Source organism: Pituophis catenifer, unplaced genomic scaffold (assembly GCF_029215685.1).
Source record: "Pituophis catenifer annectens isolate HBS135680 unplaced genomic scaffold, rPitCat1.0.hap2 SCAF_1, whole genome shotgun sequence".
Taxonomy (NCBI): domain Eukaryota; kingdom Metazoa; phylum Chordata; class Lepidosauria; order Squamata; family Colubridae; genus Pituophis; species Pituophis catenifer.
In genome coordinates, this window is record NW_027256881.1 from 254,165,363 (window position 1) to 254,187,726 (window position 22,364).

At 42.1% G+C, this 22,364-nt stretch overlaps 1 protein-coding gene across 1 annotated transcript; it reads left to right on the top strand.

Moving 5' to 3' along the window:
• The first annotated feature begins 6,752 nt into the window (after positions 1-6,752).
• ADM (adrenomedullin) lies at positions 6,753-9,737 on the top strand. The gene is made up of 4 exons (XM_070957479.1): positions 6,753-6,865; positions 7,481-7,583; positions 7,888-8,043; positions 8,512-9,737. The coding sequence occupies exons 2-4, from the start codon at positions 7,486-7,488 to the stop codon at positions 8,702-8,704; spliced, it is 447 nt and encodes a 148-aa protein (XP_070813580.1). The 5' UTR covers positions 6,753-6,865; positions 7,481-7,485; the 3' UTR covers positions 8,705-9,737.
• The last annotated feature ends 12,627 nt before the right edge of the window (positions 9,738-22,364 follow it).

A 22,364-nucleotide genomic window follows, 5' to 3' on the forward strand; every position in this document is an offset into this window, starting at 1 on the left:
TTTGGCCCAGAAATTTATAGGTACTTTCCTGGATTTAGAGGAACATACTTCTTAGTGGGAAGTTGGGGGTTTCCCCTTAAAATCTGCAAATATTCTGCTTCTCTAAGAATCGAATCTACATCTGCCTAGTTACAATAATACTATAGTGTCTGATACTGCCATGGATTTTCTCACTGGAAGTAACGTTTATCTTGTTCAGTCACAAAGTGCATCTTTAAACTAAGGATTAGCTATTTTTCCACCTTGTCATCTGAATCCTCATATGTGTGGGGGTTTTTTTCTATTATTATTTGCCATCAAATTGTTGTTGTTAAGTCTTAGAAGCCATACCTATGGTATCTACCTTGCCACTGCTCATCCTTTCCTTCCAGCATTAGAGTTCTTTCCAGAGACTGAGGTCTTTGCATAATGTGTTCAATATAGACCCTGATCATTTGTGCTTCAAGTGAAAACTCTGGGTTATGATCCTTTGATTTGCTTTCTTGACTGTCCAGTCTTCTCCAATACCAAAGTTTAAAGGTATTAATATTCTTCCTAACCTGCTTCTTGGAAGTCCAACTTTTACATCCATAGAGTGTCACAGCATTTGTGTCACACATGGTTTGTACAATTCTGTTCTTCATAGGTATAGATATATCACAGCGTTTGATTCTCTTTTCCATGGTCCTCATGGCTACTCTACCAAGCGCTGGTCTGCATGTAGCTCTTCATTGCTGGTTTCTTTATTGCTGGTTGATCCTAAAAAGAGGACGCTATCTACCCCTTTGGTATCTTCATTGTCAACTGGCTAGTTGTCAACTGGCTAGTTGTTCTAACCCTAACCTCCCCCTTTTTTTGCATGTCTTATTATTGTTTGGTTTTCTTTATGTTTAATTTTAGTTCCATTTTTCACTGTGCTTCTTGACTTTTATTACTATAGCTCAGTGATGACGAACCTTTTCAGCACCAAGTGCCCAAATTGGAACGTGCGTGTGTGTCATGCACCAGAACACTAGAAACCCGAAGACCAGCTGGCCGGTGCACACATGCCTGTTTTGTGGCCATTTTCATGCTGTTTTTGGGGCCATTTTTGGCCCAAAAAATGGCTTGAAAATGACCCAGAAAACAGCCTGGTTATGGCTTTTTGCCATTTTCCGGCACTCCAGTGGCCGCGAAAACCAGCTGGCTGGCAAGCATGTGTGAAACCAGAAGAGCAGCTGGCAATGGCACGCGTGCCCACAGAAAGGGCTCTGCATGCCACCTCTGACACGCGTGCCATAGGTTTGCCATCACAGCTATAGCTTGTGGTTCCTTTGCATTGTTGGCAATTGGGACAGTGTTATCTGCATAGCATGTTATTGATGTTTCTTCTTACAATGAGATCTTCTGAGATTCCAATTTTTCTGAAAACTTTCCACAGCTTGACGTGATTAAGATAATTGAAGGCCTTTCTATAATCAATTTCAAGTATATAGTTGCCATTTCTTTTTCCATTTGAACTGTGTTGGATGACTAAGCGTTATTTTGCTAACATGTGAAACGAAGAATATTATACAATACTTTGCACATTCTGTTAAATCTCTTTTTTCAAGGTAGAGTGACCTCTTCCAATCCTCTTCCTCTTCCAATCCGATGTCCACTGTTTCCTGTTTCATTTTGGTTGCCTAAGCCATACAAGCCAACTACAACTTCTTTCTTTTTTCTAAATTTGGCATTCCACTCATCAATTACAAGCAGCACATCTTGCTAGCACAATTATTTATTTATTTAGAGTATGGCATCTATAGAGGCCATGCAATCATTGATATACAAATTTAGTTTAAATAAAGTGTTAGCATATGCAATTCTATGGCTCCATATTATCGTGATATTATTACAGTTTATCTTGATATTTTATATTGTATTTGTCTGTCTGTATGTTTGTTGTATAGAATAGAACTGCAATGGAATAGATGTTATAATTCAATATCTAAGGAAGCTAACCATCTGTTTCTGATTTGGCTGTGACAAAATTATGCCAAGTGCCTTGAAATTTCCTAAGACATTCTTGAACTTTATGTGTTAATTTTGTTCCAGAACACCCGTGTCACATTGTGGGCTCTCAGCCATTCCCCACTTAAGAGCTTTGTCTTAGTTCTGGCATGGCCTGTCCCAATTCTATTCTGGTGATGCCATATCTTTCAGGCCAACTGCATTCCTGGAAGTGGTTTTGTTAGGATAGGTGTGGTTTGTTTGGTTGTGGTTATTAAAAGTCACTCATCTTAATTGCCATTCTTCATCTAGATTCTAAGTCTGTGGTATGTTATCCCAAATTGGTTTCCTAGACTTGAATTTGATCGTAAAAGTTATCAGTCTCCTCTTCTTCTGTATCAGTGATTAGAGCACAAATTTGATCATCATATTAAAAGAGTTTTCTGTGTGGTCTAACTGATATTATTTGTTCACTTTTCTTACTATATTCTTTCTAATTATAAAAGCTGTTCTGTGTATTTTTTTCAAGTCCTACGTAATAAATGGTGGTATCTTCTGGTTGGAAGTATCCAGTCCATCTCAATTTGCAATGTCAATTATCAGTTTGTTTCATCTTTCACTACGTTGAGTGTTCCCATGCTCATGCTTACATTCTTACATTCAATGTTTGTATTGTGATTCTACTTTTGCAGCTTTGTTTTTCTTTTTCTATACGGCACAATCAGCAACCAGACATCCTAAAGACTTTAATTTGGCCATGTCATAAATACCATTGGTACCCTGGAAGATCCTCAGTTCTTCCTCAGTAGAATATTTATTTATTTATATCCTATATTGTTTTCATAAATAACTCAAGGCACACACAATACTCCTTCCTCCTATTTTCCCCACAATAAGAACCTTGTGAAGTGGATTGGGCTGAGAATGAGTGACTGGCCAAAGTCCCCGCCATCTTTCATGCATAAGGCAAGACTAGAACCCATAGTCTCCTGGCTTCTGACCTAGTGCCTTAACTACTAGACCAGACCTGGGCATTTGTAGCCTATGGGTCATATCCAACCCTTCAGGTATCCCTGTCTGGCCTGCAGTGTGTATCAGTGCAGCATCAGGATGGGGGAGGCATGGGGGCCATTCACACCAGTTCCAGTTTCTCATGTGGTCCCTTGGAAAAATTAATTGCCCATCCCTCCACTAGACCAAACTGGTGCTCATTGATGTTGAATGCTCTCCGACCTAAGGGGACCATCACCTGGCATGATATCATCAATCATTTTATAGCTTCTACAGGTAGTCCCAATTTACGACCACAATTGAGCCCAAAATGTATGTTGCTAAGCAAGACATTTGTTAAGTGAGTTTTGCCCTATTTTACGATCTTTCTTGCCACGGTTGTTAAATGAATCACTGCAATTGTTAAATTAGTAACACGCTTGTTAAGTGAGTCTGGATTAACCATTGACTTTGCTGTCAGGTCGCAAAGATGATCACATGATCCCAGGCCCCTGCACCATCATAAATATGAGTCAGTTGCCAAGCATCTGAATTTTGATCACATGACCATGGGGATGCTGCAACGGTCGAGTGACAAATGGTCACTTTTTTCAGTGATTTTGTAACTTTGAACAGTCATTAAATGAACTGTTGCAAGTTGAGAATTGTATTCATATGGTTTTCTTAGTAAAAATCAGGAGTGGTTTCCCACTGTCTTCTCCCACACAGTATAAGGCAGTGATGGCTAAAATTTTTGCCATTGCGTGCCAAAAGCGGGGGTAGTGGGGGGGATTGCGCATGCCCAGACCCATAATTTAGTGCGCCCCATCCCTCCACACATGCATGCATGACATCCCCCCCACTCTCCCTCCGCTTTTGGCACGCGATGGCACAGTGGGCCCAGTAGGCCCATTTTTTTTTTGCCCTCCCCAGGCTCCAGAGCCTTTCTAGGGCGAAAACAGCCTCCCCCCACCCCCTGGAGGCCCAGAAACAGCCCGTTTCCCGACTTCCAGTGGGCCCGGAAGGCCCGAAAATCAGCTGGCCAGCACACACATGCGTGCTGGACTGAGGTAGGGCAACGCTTGCGTGCCCACAGATATGGCTCCGTGTGCCACCTGTGCCATAGGTTCACCATCACAGGTATAAGGTGATGCCTTTGCCATTGTCAATAAAGTAATTGCCTGCTTCCGGCATCTTCCTGCATCACTGCAGCCCAATATAGATGTCTGCTTGCTTTAGCTGGACAGTGGGAATGACCTTCTCGCCTTGGGTAACCCTGCTGGAATATATATTCCTGGCCTATACTCCTGAGGTTCTTTGGTCATCTCGCTCTGGAACACATATACCCATGATGGCGAACCTATGGCACGCGTGCCACAGGTGGCATGCAGAGTCCTCTCTGTGGGCACGTGCGCCATCACCAGCTGCTCTTCTGTTTTCTGGCACGTGCATGTGCGCTGGCCAGCTGATCTTTGTGCATGCCAGAACTCTGGAAACCCGAAGACCAGGTGGCCGGCCGGCACATGTGCACTGGCCAGCCGGGACTCTGGTGCACTCGCACACGCGTTGGGCACTCGGTGCTGAAAAGGTTCACCATCACTGACATATACACACCCACCTTGGGGATTTGGGGTGGGACAAATGTGTGTAGGTGCTCAGGGGGAGAGCACCTACACACCTACACACTCTGGGGAGGGGGACCCCATAGTGTGTGTGTCTGTCTGTCAATATGTGACAATAAAGGTTATCTCTATCTCTCTGTCCGTCCATCTGTCTATCTTATTGTTTGTGTGTCTGGAAATCCAAAGTTAAGTGATCAAAAGCTGCTTTGCAAGAACCAGTCTCAGTCCTAAAAACTTCAGACTGCAGCTAAGCGAAAACCCTGCTTGAAACTTTGCAATGCGGTCACCTCTCCTAGGCTTGACTGACGCCGGCAGGAAGGCAAGAATGATTTAACCTCTATTGAATAAACTACCATTCGGCTGCATTGGCCCAGCAAAACAATCCTTTGCGAATTTACAATCCCTTACAAACTCCAGTGATCCGATCCGGGCAACCTCTTAAGCGCCAAGTAAAGCCACCTCTTTTATTTTATTTATTTATTTATTTATTTATTATTTACATTTCTATACCGCCCTTCTCCTTTCGGACTCAGGGCGGTGAACAGCCAAAAATAAACCATTTGTACACAAAAGTTAAAACAGTTTTAAAATAATTAAATAAAGCTTGGCCCGCAATTTAAAACATTTCAATTAAAATCAGTATCAATTTTAAAACCAATATAAAATCAGTAGATCAGTAGTATCAGTAGATACCGTAGTTTTGCAGATTCCCAGAAACGTGGTGGTGGGGAGTGGGATTGATTCAGGTTGGGGCAAGCAAACGTAACCCCTTCCAGGAGGAACCCAGATTCCGAAATCGGCGAGCGGTAAGCAGATACCGCACGAGCGTATTCCTGCGGTTTCAGGATTCCTCCCCGAAGGCTGCTTGCCAATGGGACGCCCTCCCTTCTCTGCCCGAGTCACCCACTCGGCAGTCAAGGCAAGCCTCGCGCCTGAAAATCCTCCGTTCCCGGCACCAGATCGCCAACCGGCTCTCCCCTCCGCGCGCGCCCACCTTTTCGCAAGCCAGCCCAAGAGCGATCTCGAGGGGGGAAAAAAAAAAAGAAAGCAAGCAAGAAAAAGTCCCCGGGAATTTTAAATCTATTTTCGGTTCTTTGCAAAGTCCTGGAAAACGGGGGAGGGATGGGCGGAGGGAGGGACGGGAGCCAGAGAGAAGCCACCGGCTCCTCTGATTTGCATAGCTTTGCACGTTCCCAGGAGGAGAGCCAGCTGGCGGAGAGGCTGCTCCGGCAAGGCTACGTGTGCGAAAGAACGTAAGCTGGCGGCTGGAAAAGAGATCCCGCCGGGCGGGCGAAGGAGGTGCAGAGATAGAGGTTAAAGGAAAGCTCACATGCAGCTGAGTAATGCGCTCTGGATTCCTCGCGGTGCAGCTCCTGCCCAGCATAAATCAAGTGGTGCACGCTTCTTACATACATTAACACACATATACGCTCACACACTCGTGTGCGCCTACACGCGCACGTACACACTCAGCCCTTCCCCCCCCCCCCCGCCTTCCTTTTTTTTTTCAATTCTCAAGCTTTTTAGGTTTGTTGCAACAACTGCCGCGCGCCCTTCTCGGGTGCGCGTGAGGCTTTCTCTTGAAATGGATTGTTGTTGTTTTTGTTTTTTGCTGAAAAAGCTTTTTCTCCTTTCCGAGTGAAAACGTGTAAACCCATCCAAGGAACGCTTTGCCCCCAGTCAACTGTCGGGTTGATAAGCAAACGCAATTTCCCGCAATATTTTCCAAACGAGAAGGACGCTGCTAGCTGCAAAGGAAGAGCTGTTACCAGTGGCACGTTTCTAGCCACCCCGGCCGTTTAAATTCTGAAATCCCAGGTCCTGGAGGGTCCGCGTCGGAAAAACCCGGCCGCTTCTCCAGGAGCTGAATCGTCCTTTAAAAAAAAAAAAAATCTGATCTGCCCGGACCAGATTTACCTATATAGTTCAAGTTAGGCAGGCTCTCCTTAAGAGGTAAGCGCTGGAAGTTTCCTGACTTTCCCCGGGTCTCATTAGATCTCATTTCAAAGGGAGTTAAATCAAAATACTGCCTATTTTTCAACAGCCTGCCCCCCCCCTCCACCTTCCACTGTGACCTTAGTAAATAGCCCCGCCCCTTCTCTCCCCCCCCCACTTTCCCCCGCTGCTGCTCTATAAAAAGGGCGAGCGGCTCGTGGAGAGCCAGTGGTAACTTCAGTGGCGCAAGCGAGGTAGGCGCGGAGCTGAGCAGCTGTGTCGGGGTTTTACATATATATATATATTTTTGCATTTACGTTACAGGAGGATTTGTGGGGAACCCTCGGTTGGATTATCCTCGTTATCAGGTTTGTATTTTTTTTTCTTCCTTAAGTGGGAATTTAAGGCGAGGGGGAGTTGGGGGGGGGCGGGATAGGGAGAAAGGGAGTCTTCCAACCGGAGCGCGTGTGCAGCGCGGATTGTCAGGTGGCGACGGCGGGTCTGAAAGCGGGCGAGGGACACTTGCTCGAGGCTGCCGGTCCTTGGATCGGGGCTTCCTTTAGAAATTCAAAAGCAGCGATGGTCAGAATTCAATCGCGTTGTGCAAAGTGGGAGAGGGGAAAAGCAGCCATAGGCAACAGGAGCGCGTCTTTAAAATGCTTTTACCTGGGATTTTTTTTTGGGGGGGGGGGAGGGGGGCGACGGCGGTGGCTTCAGCCTTCAGCCTTTCTAAGCAAACCGAAAGTGTGTCAGATGGGAGCCCTGGACGCTGGGTATTGATCTTGCTGTAATGAATGATTAAGCGGACTTTTAGTGTTGCCTGGAAAAGGTCCCTCACTGGCTTAGGAATAGGAGAATGAGAGAAGACAGAGAAGGAGAAGAGGAGGGAGGGAGCCTCTGGGTGCGCAGAGCTGCCAAGAAACTCTCCCCCCCCCCTTGGAGAAGATCAGTCTTGTGTTGACCCTTTGCCCTTCTCTCCCCAGACAAGATGAAAGCCATTTCGCTTACCCTTCTCTACCTGGGTTCGGTGTTGTTCTTCGGAGTAGATGCAACCAAGCTGGATATTGCATCAAACTTCAAAAGGAAGTAAGTAGGCACCAACAGCACTTAAGACTTGCGGCTAAGATTGGTGATAGAGAAAGACAGTCTGCCTGTGTAGGATCTTCCCATACGTATTTGTTCTTTCAAAGTTTGGGGACTAAGCAGGGGGTCTTTAGGTTTCATTGAAGAAGGACTCTGGGTCCCCCTTGTCACCTCTTCTTCCTCCGGTCAAAGGCAGACTGTCCTTCAACAAATCACTCCTTTCTCTAAGGAAGGGCAACTTGCTAGTTTTACACCACCAACATAACTCAATGTTTATCAGTTTTTCCTCTTTTGCCTCATTATCCAGGTGGACCACAAAGTTGCTGAGCCGAGTCAGGCGGGACCTGCCAGCTCGGGTGGCTGCTGAAAGCTTGCATTGGAACCTGCCAAAGCAAGTGGCTGATCCAAGGGTGCATTCTTTCATCCGCACCCAGGATGTGAAAGACATCCTGCAGAAGCCCAGGTAATTAAGTCTTCTCACCTGAATGTTAACTGTTGTGACGCTCAGAGCATCTGCTGGCAAAGGAGGCGGGGGGGGGGGGGAAATGGAAGGGTGGGATGTTTGAGCAAGAAAGGAGAGAGCAACAAAGGAGTCAGAGTTGGGCTTGGCTCCAGCAAGGGAGGCACAAACACACACACACCCTTAGAGATGCCTCCCCGTGATGGTTGAAGGTGGGCTCCTCTGGCACGTTGAAGTCAAGTCTGTTAAGAAGATAAATGTCAGGTCTGCAGGTGCCAAAGTGCCTAAAGCTGAGAGGGGCTCATTCCCCAAAAGACTCAGAAGTGGAAACTTTAAGTAAAGAACCCCTTTTTGGTTTGCTGCAGCTCTGCTCTACACCTTGGTTTCTTCCCTGGGTCTTGCCAGGTTGTGGTTTCTCTGTCATCCTTCACTCACAACTTCTTGTATCACTTTTCTTTTTCTCTGTCTCAGCCTGGAGAGCAGACGCATCCGTGTGAAGAGAGAACCGGCTTGTAAGTTGTCGATATGCGTCACTCAGGACTTAGTCAAGCGGCTCAACCAATGGACTGACAGTTCCAAGGACCTCTCTGCTCCTCCCAAGAAGCTCACCATATCAGGCTATGGGCGCAGGCGGCGCTCTTTCGCTTTCTTGGTCCAAGGGTAGGAGTTCACGGCCAATTTGATTGAGTTGGAGTCCACTTTGATGCAAATCTATGTGCTCCCAAACTTGGAGAGGATAAAAAGAGTTGCTGCAGCCCCCTGATGGCGAAAAGGGGGAACGGGCAAATGCCCTCCAAGGACTCAGGCTTTAGGCTACGGCAGGAACAGGTGACCAAACTTTGCACCCCTCCCTAAGTATCTTGTGGAATAAAGACTGGATGGAAGCTACAGAGGCACTCTTTCGTCAAGTTAGGTGGTGATGGTGCTGCTGGTGGCTGGCTCTTCTCTACTTTGGGGTGACTGCCCTCCCTTTTTCCCCCACATGGCATGGAATTGGCAGGTCCTTCTCTCAGGAGGGGCGTTTTGATACTTGAATGATCTGGCCTGGCAAAGTGCAATGGACTATAATGTGTGTGAGGTGATTTCTGGCTGCGATCAAGTAAGGATGAGTGAGTGAGTGATTGCCGATGAGAGAAATCAATCCTATTTAAACAAGTGGTGTTCTGTTCTTGTATTCTTTTTAATGACAGAGATATTTTTATATTATATGTATAGACATAGATTATATTGCTTATGGGCATTATTTTTTTAATTCCCAAAATTTCGTTTTCAACTTTTAGTTTTCATCGGTGGGATCACCCGCTGTAACAGTTTTAGGGGAGGAAAAGTGCTTTTTTTAGAATTGGCAGGATGTGCTGTTTAGGTTAAATTTCATAATGAAGAACTCTAAAATATTTCACATCCACAATGTTTAACCTAAGCATCTTTCCTCTAAAATAAACCCTCTTGAGTTTTGGTGGAGGTGGCTTTCCTGTAAAGATCTGTAGGACTACAGCCTTTTGTTCTAATGTGTAATTTTATGATTCAGTTATACTTTCTGTATGAAAAGTGCATTTTGTAAGCATCAAGGAAACCGATGGAAAACAAGCTACTTGTCAGGAGTGCATTGAAATGTGCATCCTGTAGTTTTCACTGTATTTATATTAGTCTGTTTGCCCCATTTGATGAAGTTATATTGCCAATCTCTCCTAGACCAATATGTGAAAGAAATAATAAATCTTATTGCACAAAAATAGTTCTCTGTTGATGTTTTAAGACAAGATGGGAAGACGCGATGTTTCATGTTTAGCTTTAGAATTACATGGATCCCGAACTCCTTCGTTGCCATAGTTTGTCATTGGCCAAGAAGCCAGCGTTGAGGCCAAAAGCCCCATAAACTTCAAGGTCCTGTCTGCTCACACATGTTTCTAAGTGAAGCTATAACATGCCAGAATTTGGGCTGTCCGTTTATTTATTTTATTGTATTTCTGTTTCTATTTTTGGCTGTAATTAATTATAGAGGCAACTATCTTGTTCACATTGCACAACAAAATTCAGAGATTTATGTAGGGGGAAGAACATATTCTTAGAAAAAGAAAAATGGCCAAAATAGCTTCCAAGGTTATTCATGTTAAATGATTTCCTGGGCCACAGTTCAGGTTTAATCCAGAGGATTGCTGTGGGCAGGAACACATTACAGCCAGTGACCAACACACACATTGCATCAGTTTCTAGTCACAATGTCGTTTAATGTAACAACAGCACCAGCTAGTGGCATGATTTATCATTATTCCGGTGCTGCTATTTGGTTTCTCAAGAATACCCCCAAATCAGCATGGCATATTTTTATTCCTAAATAATGTTTTGGAATGCAGTACATGGATTATTAAGAAACTTGAAAATAAAATATTTTTGCAGATCCTAGAATAATGTTTTTAAACTAAACTATTACATTGGCTGGAAAATTCTCAAGGGTGTATGTTAACAACAATTGCAATACTGATTTAAAACTAGTGAAATAAAACCTGAAGATAAATAATACTTTTGTCTTTTGGCTAATACTAGGCAATAATAGCAATAACTAGAAGAAAATAAAAAAGTTTATTTTCTAGACACCGAAGCCATACTCTTGTGAAATACTTAGTCTAGTAGTAAGACACTAGTGTAGTCAAGTTACCATATTGATAGTTCTAACACCACCAGATTAGATTAACTGGGTCAGAAGTTGCATTTGGAATATGGTCTTCCCGCCCTCTTCCATAAATCCCTGGGATGTTCTCAGGAAACTCATGGTAAGGTTTCATTGCCAGCCCTTTGCCTGAGCAGATACCCAATTCCCTGTGGCTTGGCCATTACAGCAACATTTGAAAGCATGTTCTTGCTGCTGGTCTTGGCAGTGAGATCTCTAATGGAGAGGATGGATTTCTCACCCTTTCCTCAGCTGCTCCATGTTGCATGACCCAATGGGCAAAGTGGGACAGTTGACAGGGCTCTGGCATTTTGGTGACCTGGATGAAACAGACTTGGCTTAACCTTGTGCACAGCTGAGTCAGCTTCACACAGCCTTCTTAAGTGCTGTGGAATAGCAGCCATGTACATGAATGTCTTTAACTCAACGTTCCTTATAGGTAAGAATTTTAGATGCCAAAACCTAAAAAATGGGATTCAGTTTATCCACAGATGGGCTTATCTGCCAGTACATATGGTAATACCTTTTCAAAGTGCCTGTATTTTCCAGGTACACATGTGGATAAAGGCATCCATAAATAATCTTACCTGAAAATTTCAACCAAAATTGCATGAAAAATGATCCGCTTACCTATGCATGGCACATTTTTATGGTATTTTGGTTGAAAATTTCTGGATCAGCTTATATGCAGATGGGTATATATATGTGTGTGTGTATATATGGTAATCTGATGGAGAGAGTATACAGTTCATGGAAACAAGATTTTTGCTTTATCATCAGCTGCCATAAAGGATTTTTCTGTTAAGTTTGGAATTGTTCATTCTTTATGGTCTCAGAACTCTTCTCCATAAGTCCCTGAACAGCATCCTACACTGTGCTGGCTAGGGATATTGGAAATTAAGTTTCAGAATACATAGACTACTCAGTATGCATAATATATACTGTGTTTCCCCGAAAATAAGACCCTGTCTTATATTTTTTTTGAACCCTGAAATAAGCGCTTGGCTTTATTTTGGGGGAGGTTTTATTATTTTGGGGTGCGTGGAGCAAGATGGGAATCCTCTTGCCGTCTTACCTGATTTCCAGTTCTGCATTTAAATAGTTTTGGGGAGGGCTTATTTTCAGGGGAGGCTTATTTTAACACATGGGCTCAAAAGCCTGATTGGGCTTATTATCAGGGGATGTCTTATTTTTGGGGAAACAGGGTATATGCAGTTCATAATATTACCATACATTGGCCCTATCTTTGATACTTTTAAAAATAAATATGCCAAGTATGTAAACTGATATTTTGCATGTAAAACTGCATTCAGTTACTTTTTTCCTCTCTTCATCATATAGTAATCTTCTAATTTTTTTGCATTAGAAATCTTACTGTAATCATATGGTCAATCAATCGTTCAGTAAGAAATACACATTTAAGAAATACAGCAAATGTCTCTTGTTCTACCAACTTCAATTTACAAGTATTCCTGCAATAGCAATCTACACTTCTAATTAAGAAATTGGGTGCTATTTTTTTACAATTTCTCTACATATTTGATATGCTAGATAAGATATCCTCTTCTGGGTTAGTTGCCTAATAATACATTATTCTCATACACAGCTTTACATAGCTACAGACAGAGAATGAATGATGATGTTCTCTAAGTAGTGTAAAATTACAAAACAATAATTTGGAACAAATTTGCTACCATGAATTTATTGTAGAGATCCTCAACTTTTATAAGTTTAGACAGTTTTGAACCTGACTATCTGTGCACTGTCACTCTCATAACATACATTTCCAGTCTTTAAAATATACCTGAGAGGACTTCCTAACGGGATCTTGTTTATCAGTTATTAAGTGTGCAGGAGAGGGACTTTTCTTGTTTCATTTCCAGGCTGTTCCATGTGAGGAATTGACAATTCTTGACACTTGGCTTTTAAAAACGCATCTCTCAATTTCAGGCTCAAGCCCAAAGACGAGACAGAGAGATCCAAGCAAGTCCAATCCTCTATTTGCTTGTGACTAATGCTTGCCAAACTAAAGCTCTAACTTTCTAAGCTACTAGTTATATCCTCAAAGATTCTAAGGTGTGGCCACCATGAAAGAGCCTTGGTAGTACAGGGGTTTAAGGCACCCTGTTATTAAGCTTATTAAGACCAGCTGCCTGCAATTACTGCAGGGTTCGAATCTCGCCAAGGCTCAAGGTTGACTCAGCCTTCCATCCTTTCTAAGGTAGGTGAAATGAGGACCCAGTTTGTGGGGGCAATAAGCTGACTTTGTATAAATATACAAAAGGATGAAGGCTATTGCTGAGCACATTGTAAGCCGCCCTGAGTCTTCGGAGAAGGGCGGCATATAAATTAAATAAAAAAAAAAAATGATCCTCTTCTCTCTCCTCTATCCAGCTTGGGGTTCCAAAGTCTCTTGAATGGGGGCTATTACTGGGAAAGCTGAGTTGATAAAATCCTCCCTCTCTTCTGCCACAGGTGCACATTCTATCACACTCATTAGGCTTTTAATGTTTATTATGTTTTGTGTTATTTTTCTAAACAAAGCAGTTGTTTCTGAATTTCAATTATAGATATCCACCTAGACCTAGGATGGCAAACCTATGGCACATGTCCAGAGGTGGCACGCAGCACTTTCTCTGCGGGCATGTGAGTGGTCACCCCAGTTCAGCTCTGCTGCGCATGCACATGGGCCTCTCACCGTCCAGTTGGTCTTCGGGTCTGTGCCACACATGCGTGGGGGCGGGGCGGGTGCAGGAGGCTTGTACACATGCACGGGGGTGGGGCACATGCAGAGGGGTGTGTGCATGCATGGGGGGCAGGGCACATGTGCGGGGGTGCATTGCATTTTGGGCGTTTGGGCACATGTGCGCGCTTTGGGCACTCAGTCCAGAAAAGGTTAGCCATTACTGACAGACAGTTCATTTCAGTAGTAAGGTGGAATATAGCTGGAACAAACAAACAAACAAACAAATAAAATACTTTTGATCTAGTGATTTTATTTTTCAGAAAGCCAATACAGAAGGTCAGTTCAGAAGAATAATGGACAGCAAGTAAGGCTTCTACATTCATCTGCTAGGAGTTAGCTGTGATTTAGGTTGACACTTTTTTCTTGGAATGTACAAGCGAGTTCTCATCTCATTTTAAGATGCCTACAATACTAATGTTACAACTTCTGGGATATAGGATGTACTTATTCAAATATACTGTAACTGCTCACCAAACTCTCATTTGTCAGTTGTATTTATTGACTAATTTTGCATGTTTTACCAGAAGAATTTATTATGTTGTCAGCAAGAGTTATACTTTGAAGTCTGGAACCACAATGATTGGAAAAGGGTGTTTTCCAGTTGCAATGCATTTAATTGTCAAACAATATGCTCCTAGAACTCTACGTATTTAATGAAAAGAAATGCATTTGAATATATTGTTTATAGCTGTGTGAGGCTGTAATAGCAGGATGTTGCAGGGTTTGTAAATATGTATAAGGAATCCCGATTTTTCATTCTTTAGGGATTATCAGCTGAAATGTACTTCAAAGCAGGGCTAAAGAGTGTGCTTGTTTGCATACCAGCTGCATGTAAAGGTTTTGCAAGCATTAGTTAGCATTTCCTAACATGCTTAAAGCATTTTGCCTTTTTTGGCTGTATAGGACTATTTTGTCTCATAAAAACAGAATGGTTAGCAGCAATTTTTTTTTAAAGATATTAGAAAGTAATCAGGAGTGACAAGGCCTTGGTTTGCACAATCAAATACTCATAAGTGTGCTATGGGAGGCAATAAGAGATATTCCAGAAAAATAATATTAAGTGGGATTATACTGTTTTGTCTATTCAGGTTTTCCTGATTCCACACTCCACTATTTTTAGTTCCTTTCTTAGGTTGCTTCTAAATATTGCTATATTTCTGCAAACCTTCATGAGGACTTGGTATCTCCCTCTTGAGCCACAGTAAGCCTGGATTGAATAAGCCTCATAAAGTGACTGGAGGAAATTAAAGAAACAATCGTGGTGGGGGGGGGGGTGTTACAATAAAAGGCAACTTCTGCAATCACACAACCAAACACACAACCAAAAAGCAATGTCAGTGTTTGGAAGTGGCTATTTACTTAAAAGTGGACAACTGCTTCAGATAATGACATTCCAGCTCTCTGTGTTTTTGCTTTTATTTACTCTTCTCATCTGTTTGCCAAATTCCTTTGATTTGAAACGATTTACGTCTTTGCCCTTGTGATTTCATTGCCAAGAATGTCAAAACTCAGAACGCTTAAATTTCTGGCCTAGTTGAATGCAGCTGAAAGCAGGAAAACTGTAGCTGTTGATGGTACTCTTGATTCTGGAGTTAGGGATGGAACTGGGGCAGACTTCAGTAAAAAGAAGAGGCAAGAGCACCATCTACTGAAATGAAAGTGACCAGCAGAAAGACAGCAGATTATGCTCTCTCATTTCAATACAATTATGAAGTAAAACTAGGATGCATTTTTCCCTCTCATGTGTTAGAAATCAACCAGAAATTATATGCAGACATATCTCAGCATCTTCTTTCCATAGATCAGCTGATGTTTGATGAATACCAGAAGAACGGGCCATTTTAAAAACATCTTGGGAGATACAAGGATGATTTTGTATTTTCGTCAAGCCAAAGGAAATTTGCATTTGAACAGGTCATGGGCGCAGTGATGAAGGAATATGGTGTCTTTTCCTACTTTTAATATCTCAACTTCTTAACATTTTTCACTGCAGAAGCTCACTAGGAAATCTGGAACTAGTTGGTCTCTCTCAACCAGACCTCACAGAATTGTTTTTGTACACAAAAATAAGAGGAGGGTGTGTCCCATCTTGAGCTCCAAAATTAAAGGTAGGATGTAAATCTAATAAGCAAAATAACGGACAGAGTTTGTTTTCAAAGAGACTACTACCGTTGCTTCTATGAATCCTGGAGTAATCTTCAGGATAGAAAGTCTTGTGACTTTTTTCTTCAGTGAGGCCCATAGCTATAACTAAACTTGTCCTTAGTAATCCTCCTTCGTCAGTGGTGGGTTGCCCCTGGTTCACAGCGGTTCTATAGAACCAGTAGTAAAACCGATGGGAGGCTCCGCCCACTGACCCTGACATCATGAAAATGCTTCTCCGCATGTGCAGATTGCGCGTGGCCCCACTGTGAAAGTAAAGGTAAGTAGAACCCACCCCTGTCCTTCATCCCCTGTCCAAACTGGTAAAAAAAAACCAAAACCCTCTCAACTATGTTCTCAATTGGGGGTATTCCATGTAAAACAGGGATTTTCCAGCTGGCACCTAGGGTTCCACAAGAGTTTAATAGGATTACATAAGAGATGACAAAAATACATCCGTAATAATTATACAATTCAACGTCTTCCTGACAGTACTTAATTCTTAACTTTCTTCATCTATTCCCACATGTTCCTACTTAATCGACATATTTAATCACATTTTATATCTTATTTTGTTCTTGAGGTCTTTTAACTTGTATTTTTGAATTTTAAGTGTTAATAAAGGTTTTTCAGAAAAAAAAAAGGATTACATAAGAGATGAAGGGCAAAAAAGTGAAGGCTGCTTCAAATTCAACCAATCACCTTCTTTACCATTAGAGCTTCATCTCTTGATCAGGGGTTCCAAGTTTTTTTTAAACAAGTTTTCTTTTTTTTAAAAAAAAAAAAGTTTGAAAACCCCTCTTGTAGAACCCTTATTAAGAATTAAGCCAGTCACTTACATCAGATAGTCTGGGTGCAAATACTGCATTTATTTTTTTGTTTTCAGAAGACTAAGGAGATGGAGGCAAGCAGTAAGAAGGAACAGCCAATTCTGTCTCACTATCAGTAACTTCAGTGACTTTTCCCAGTGCACCCTTTAGGAGAAACCTTTCACATTGCTGAAGCAGTTCAGGGAAAGGGTGTGCTTCCATCAGTGTTTCTCAATCTTGGCAACTTTATGATGCATGGACTTCAACTTCAGAATTCCCTAGCTAGCTAGATGTGGGAGTTGGAAGTCCTTACATCTGGACTGTGACTGCCCAGTGGATTGATTATCAGAAGAAGCTGAAGCAGCATGTTTTCATGATGTACGAACGAGAAAAGGGGCTTAGAGGCAAAACAATTGTTTCATATTACAAAAATTAGAACTACTGTGTTAATACAGAACAGCTGGAAAGGAACTTGGAGGTCTTCTAGTTCAACCCTCTGCTCAAGCAGGAAATCCTATACCATTTCAGACAAATGGTTGTCCAATTGCTTGTTTAAAAACTTCCAGTGTTGGAGCATTCACAACTTCTGGAGGCAAGTCATTCCACTGATTAATTGTTATAGCTGTCAGGAAATTTCTCCTTAGTTCTAGGTTGCTTCTCTTCTTGTGTAGTTTCCATCCATTGCTTCTTGTCCCGCCTTTAGGTGCTTTGGAGAATAGGTTGACTCCCTCTTCTTTATGGCAACCCATTAAATCAGTGGTGAAATCTAAAATTTGTTACTGTGGGTGTGGCTTGGTGGGGGTGGTGGTAATGTGACTGGGTGGGCGTGGCCAATTTTTTTTTACTTTTAAAACCATTTTTTCTACAACCTCTTTGGTGAAGAGGTTGTTAAAAAATGCTTTCAAAAGGCTCTGACTATCCAAGCTGAGTTGCCTGATCGTTAGAGGCATTTAAAAGGAAAAAAGTCTCTGCCGATTAGGCAACTCAGCTTGGATCGTCAGAGGCATTTAAAAGAAAAAAACCCTTTTTTCTTTTAAAAGCCTTTGATGATTCCAGCTGAGTCGCGCAATCATCAGGGGCTTTTTTTTTTACTTTTAAAAGCATTTTTTCTGCGAAGAGGTTGTAGAAAAAATGTTTTTAAAAGTAAAAAAAAAAAGCCTCTGATGATTGTGCAGCTCAACTGGGCATGGGGGGGCGCAGGGATTTTTGCTACCGGTTCTCCGAACCACTCTCCTCCATCGCTACCGGATCAGGCGATCCGGTCCGAACCGGGAGCATTTCACCCCTGCTTTAGATATTGGAACACTGCTATTATGTCACTGTATCCAGATCTGGGCTGTAAAAATAATGAATAACCCAACTCCATGATACCATCTAAGGATTGTCTAGATTTTTGCAGACTGCATCTAGATAGCCTAGATGCATACTGATAAAAGCAACTTTCAATCTATGACTGGCATTGATTTTATACAATTGAGGCCATTTTAATGGCTTTATTCATTCTTTGTTTTCATCTGGAACAAGTAACGGGCAGGAGAGGCAGCAATCAGCCTTAGCAAAACGCATACAGATACACGCAAGGGGGAAAAAGCATTCTAACTCCCCTTTGAATATTTACTTATGAGAAAATGACACTAAAAAGCTTTTTGATGTCCATGCTTTCCTGCAACTTTGGGCTTCCCAAGTGTCTGCCTTTCTGAGCATCTGATAAACTAAAAGCTAAGTGGCAGTTTTGTCAGCAGTTCAAGGACAGCATGTGTCTCTGGGTGACAGATGACCTATGAAAATATTCAGTCACATGCTTCAAAACAAACTAGCAGCATCTGTTCATTAAATTCTTCAATTAAAATCAGAATATCATTTTCAAAGGCTTGTTCTGAACCCGGCAGAACAAGGGATGCAAGCATACAGCTAAAAATGAAAATGACTAGACTTTCTAGACCAAAGGTCTAAGACAAGTTAAAATTATAACAGAGACAAAAATGAAAAGAAAAACAAGAATTTCACAGAAAAGGAAGTCATTCTTGTTCGCTGATCCATCCGAAAATATACTTTAAGGAAGGATTGCTTTCCAAACTGGTATGTGGCTGGTGATAGGCTGAAAGGGTTTGGCTTAACTAAAGAATCTGTTTTGGTAAAAACATTTTTTCCTTTCTTTCTTTCTTTTTTTTTTTGGCTTTGTTTTTGCTAAAAGACATTGCTCAAAGGAATAGGGATGGAGCACATTAAGTTCTTGCAAGTCAATTTTATTATTCTTTAATAAAACTAAAGAATTGTTTATTTCCATCAGTTAATTTCTGAGCCTGAAATAACACAGGGAGTTTAGAGACACACTTCCTGCTTCCGTGCTTCTTGGATTTACTTATCCACCAGAGCTGATGAATTTATCTAGAGATAGCAGCTTTTCCCATAAACTGAAAGCTGAGAAGACAAGAGAAGCAAAAAACAAAGTAAAGTGATACTAGGGCATGAATATACGTGCATGCTGAACAGTCATTTTTCATGCAGTAGCAATCTTCTACGATAAGTAACTTGGAACCATTAGGGATCATGATTGGCATCACTGATTCTTGTGTGTCATCTACAAATGGAGATGTATTAAATCTTCTCGTTTGATCAATCCATGTTAGGATATAGAGATCGTCCTAGGTCCGCCTCCCCAAATACCAACCAAATATCTATTATATAATTATCTAATATAAATCCAGGAGGGAATTATATATTATATAATTCCCTCCTGGATACTAATGTCCATTAACACTTGCTTTAATCACTTATTAGGTCAAATTATCTAGCAATCACAGAATTTCCATCCTTCTTTCTATTTTCCTGCTTGTGATCATCTGAGGCACTTTTCCCCAACTTCAGCATCTCCAGATACATGGCCTTCAACTCCTAGTATTCTCCACCAGCATGGCTGATGCTGAGAGTTCTGAGCGTAGTCCACACTTCTGGAAGTTGTCATAGTTGTAAACACCATTTTTTTTCCCCCATGACAGAAAGCCAAATGCCAAGTGAAACACAGGATATGATTTCCAGATCCATCAGACATTTTTGTTTTAACAAAAATTATTACCTTCTGTTGACTGGTCTATTGAGTAAGAAATTTAGGAACCAGTGCTTTAAATCAGGGGAAATTAATTTTTTACAGTTTTGAGAGCCACATTTTCTTTCACGTGTACATCTATAACGATCTCTCACATATAGATCTACCAATACACATACTGTAGATCAAGGGTGAAATCTACTTACCTTCCCTACTGGTTTGGAAGTGCATGCGCCCTGCACGCATGCTCACTCCACTTGTGTGCACGCACGCATCACATGTGTGCGTGGACCCTCTGCACATGCGCAAACAGGTTACTTCCTGGTTAAAACCAGGTGGGTGGGTGGAGCCTCGCACTGCAGGCGCTACCGGTTCTCTGAACCACCTGCCACCATCGCTACCGGTTTGGCCGAACTGGTTCGAACCGGTAGCATTTCACCCCTGCTGAAGATACCCACTTTGTCCTATATAGACAATTTCTCCCTTTCCCCCACATATCCTTTCGTACAATATACTGTACACATACGCACAGATATACTTTCCCTCTCCCCATGCATACTAAATCTTACAATATCACTTTGAGAAATGAGGGTGATATGAGTTTTACCCCTTCTTTCCTGAAAAATATAAGCCCAAAGCCAGTGGATTTGAAGGCAGAGATGCTGGTTAATAACTGATTAGCCTCAAGGTCATGAAGTACAAGTCAAAGCACTCATTGAACTGTAGGAAGATAGTAAAAATAAGCAACAGATTTTAACTTCATAAGTATAAGACAGAAACTGCACCCTTGCTATGATAGAGGGACAATGACTGATTCAATGAAGATTCCTTCAATAAAGATCCTTATCTAGCTGCCCTATGCCTGATGTCTGAGAGACTGCAACAGAGTCCAAATACAACAGCCATGTTAGGAAGATTCAGATGTAGTGCCAAGTCCTGATCCAGAGAGCCTGACATTTCCAGCTAGGCAACTTGTAGAGCTGTTTTGCTAAGACTGAAAGAGTCTTCTTGCTGCCAGTAGCAGAGGGTTGAGTATAAAAGTTGCCCTCTCCTTCCATCAAAGGAAGTTAACATTCCTGCTGAAAATAAATAGGGAAATGCACAAATATGGGACAGCTTCACTAGGAGAAAAGGCAAAAGCCAAAGTGATCCAGTAGATCACTTTAGTCCATCAGAGTAAAGAAGAAGAAGAAAAAAACAAGGTGCAAAAGCTAATCTTGAAGCCCACTTTAAAGGAGTCATTCTGCTTTGTAAGATATGCTTTCTGACAGTGAATACCCCATGTTTTCTTTCTTTTTCAGTCTGAGAGAGGATGTTTGCTTATTTCTTCTAAGAAAATGGCTGGGATTTCTACTGTTTGGAGGCTCCTCCCACCCTTGAATAGGTCCCCTTAAACGGGACTGCAAAATGCCTTCCTTTTGTACAGGTATGGTTCCACAGAAAAAAAAAACCTTCTCCTGAAGAGCTAATTCTTTACTCTCTTCCCAGTCAGCTGGCTTCCTTCCTCTGAGTTTGGCTGTCAGAAGAGGGCTATTTGTGGACAGTGTTGAGCTCATGCCGAGTACACTCACTTTGTGGAGGGCAGAGTGGTATTGGCCAGGTTGTATTTATAAGTGCTGTAGGAAGGCTGATGTCATAGAAAGTTCACTGTTAACATATCAGAAAGAGTTCCTGATGCAGCACTTCTGTTGTAGAAAGTTAGCACCCACCCCTCTCCTAGAAGAATAAAATATTCTGAGAAATATTAAAAAGGTAGAATATTATATTTCCCTAAAGGAGAAACATGCTCTTGCAAATCAGCCCCCACCTTTCTTAATAGCCCCAGCAGGACTGAGCCAGCCTATCAACAAGACAAAAGACCTTCAGCTCCAGGGTAATGGGATTAAGATACGTCCCTTCAGGACATAATAGGACCATTTAGCAGAAGACACAGAGCTCATTGCATTGCACAATCTCCTAAGAACATTGCATCACTCAGCAAACTTCAACCAAACCAGGGAGCTCAGACAAATATGACCCCATAGCAATCTGACAACAGCCAATAGAATACATGTTTTTGCACAGGAACAGGAAGCTCAGCCCAAGAGAAGGTATAAAAAAACCCCACTCTCAATTCCATGTGTTTTTTGCACCAGACCACAAACATGTACTTCTGTTCATCAGTAAATGGACCCTCTTTCCAATCAGCCTCAAGCCTCCATTTTGTCTCCAGTGCCTTTCTCCCAGCTTGGAATTCAACCAGATGGATATTTCTCCCAACACTATATAGTAGCGACAGCCATATGCCTTCCCTGCTTTGGTCAATATCAGCAGCATTGCCATAAATATTGATTAGTGACTGTGGTGTTGCTATATTCTTCATTGTTTAAAATGTTTTGAGAATACAGGTATCATTTTTTCACACTATATGTTGATGTTGATGGTTGTACTTCAATTGTCTGGAGGGCTTCAGAAAACTTGGCCCATTGAAGTAGCTGCCTGCGAAGCAAAAGTCAATGTTGTTCCTGTTTTCTTAGGGGTGATGTCTCAGACTTACCTTGAGTGATGCGGTGGCCTAGAGATGGAGCTCTCGCCTCACAATCAGCAGGCTATGAGTTCAATCCTAGGTAGAGGCAGATATTTCTCTCTCTGCGCACAATGAAACTATATCTGCTGAATAAAACCTCCACATTGGCGACAGGAAGGGCATCTGGCCAGAAAACACTCAGCTCCATTCAGTTGCCCAGACTCCACCCTGCAAGGGATTATGGGGTCATTAAAAGAAGATGATGATGTTTAGACCCCTTCTGAGGGTTTAGACCCCTTCTGAAATGCCACTTAACTGAGCCCTAATTCAGTCTGGGAAAGGTCATTTCAAACAAGGTATGGCTAGATGAAGGGAAAATTAGAATTTCTTGTGGTCATGTCTACATG

What these genes read in the sequence shown, in the direction of transcription:
- ADM (XM_070957479.1), top strand. Translation starts at nt 7,486, where the DNA reads ATGAAAGCCATTTCGCTTACCCTTCTCTACCTGGGTTCGGTGTTGTTC. An exon ending in GCATCAAACTTCAAAAGGAA is followed by an intron (nt 7,584 to 7,887) that starts GTAAGTAGGCAC and finishes CTCATTATCCAG; the next exon opens with GTGGACCACAAAGTTGCTGA. An exon ending in GACATCCTGCAGAAGCCCAG is followed by an intron (nt 8,044 to 8,511) that starts GTAATTAAGTCT and finishes TCTCTGTCTCAG; the next exon opens with CCTGGAGAGCAGACGCATCC.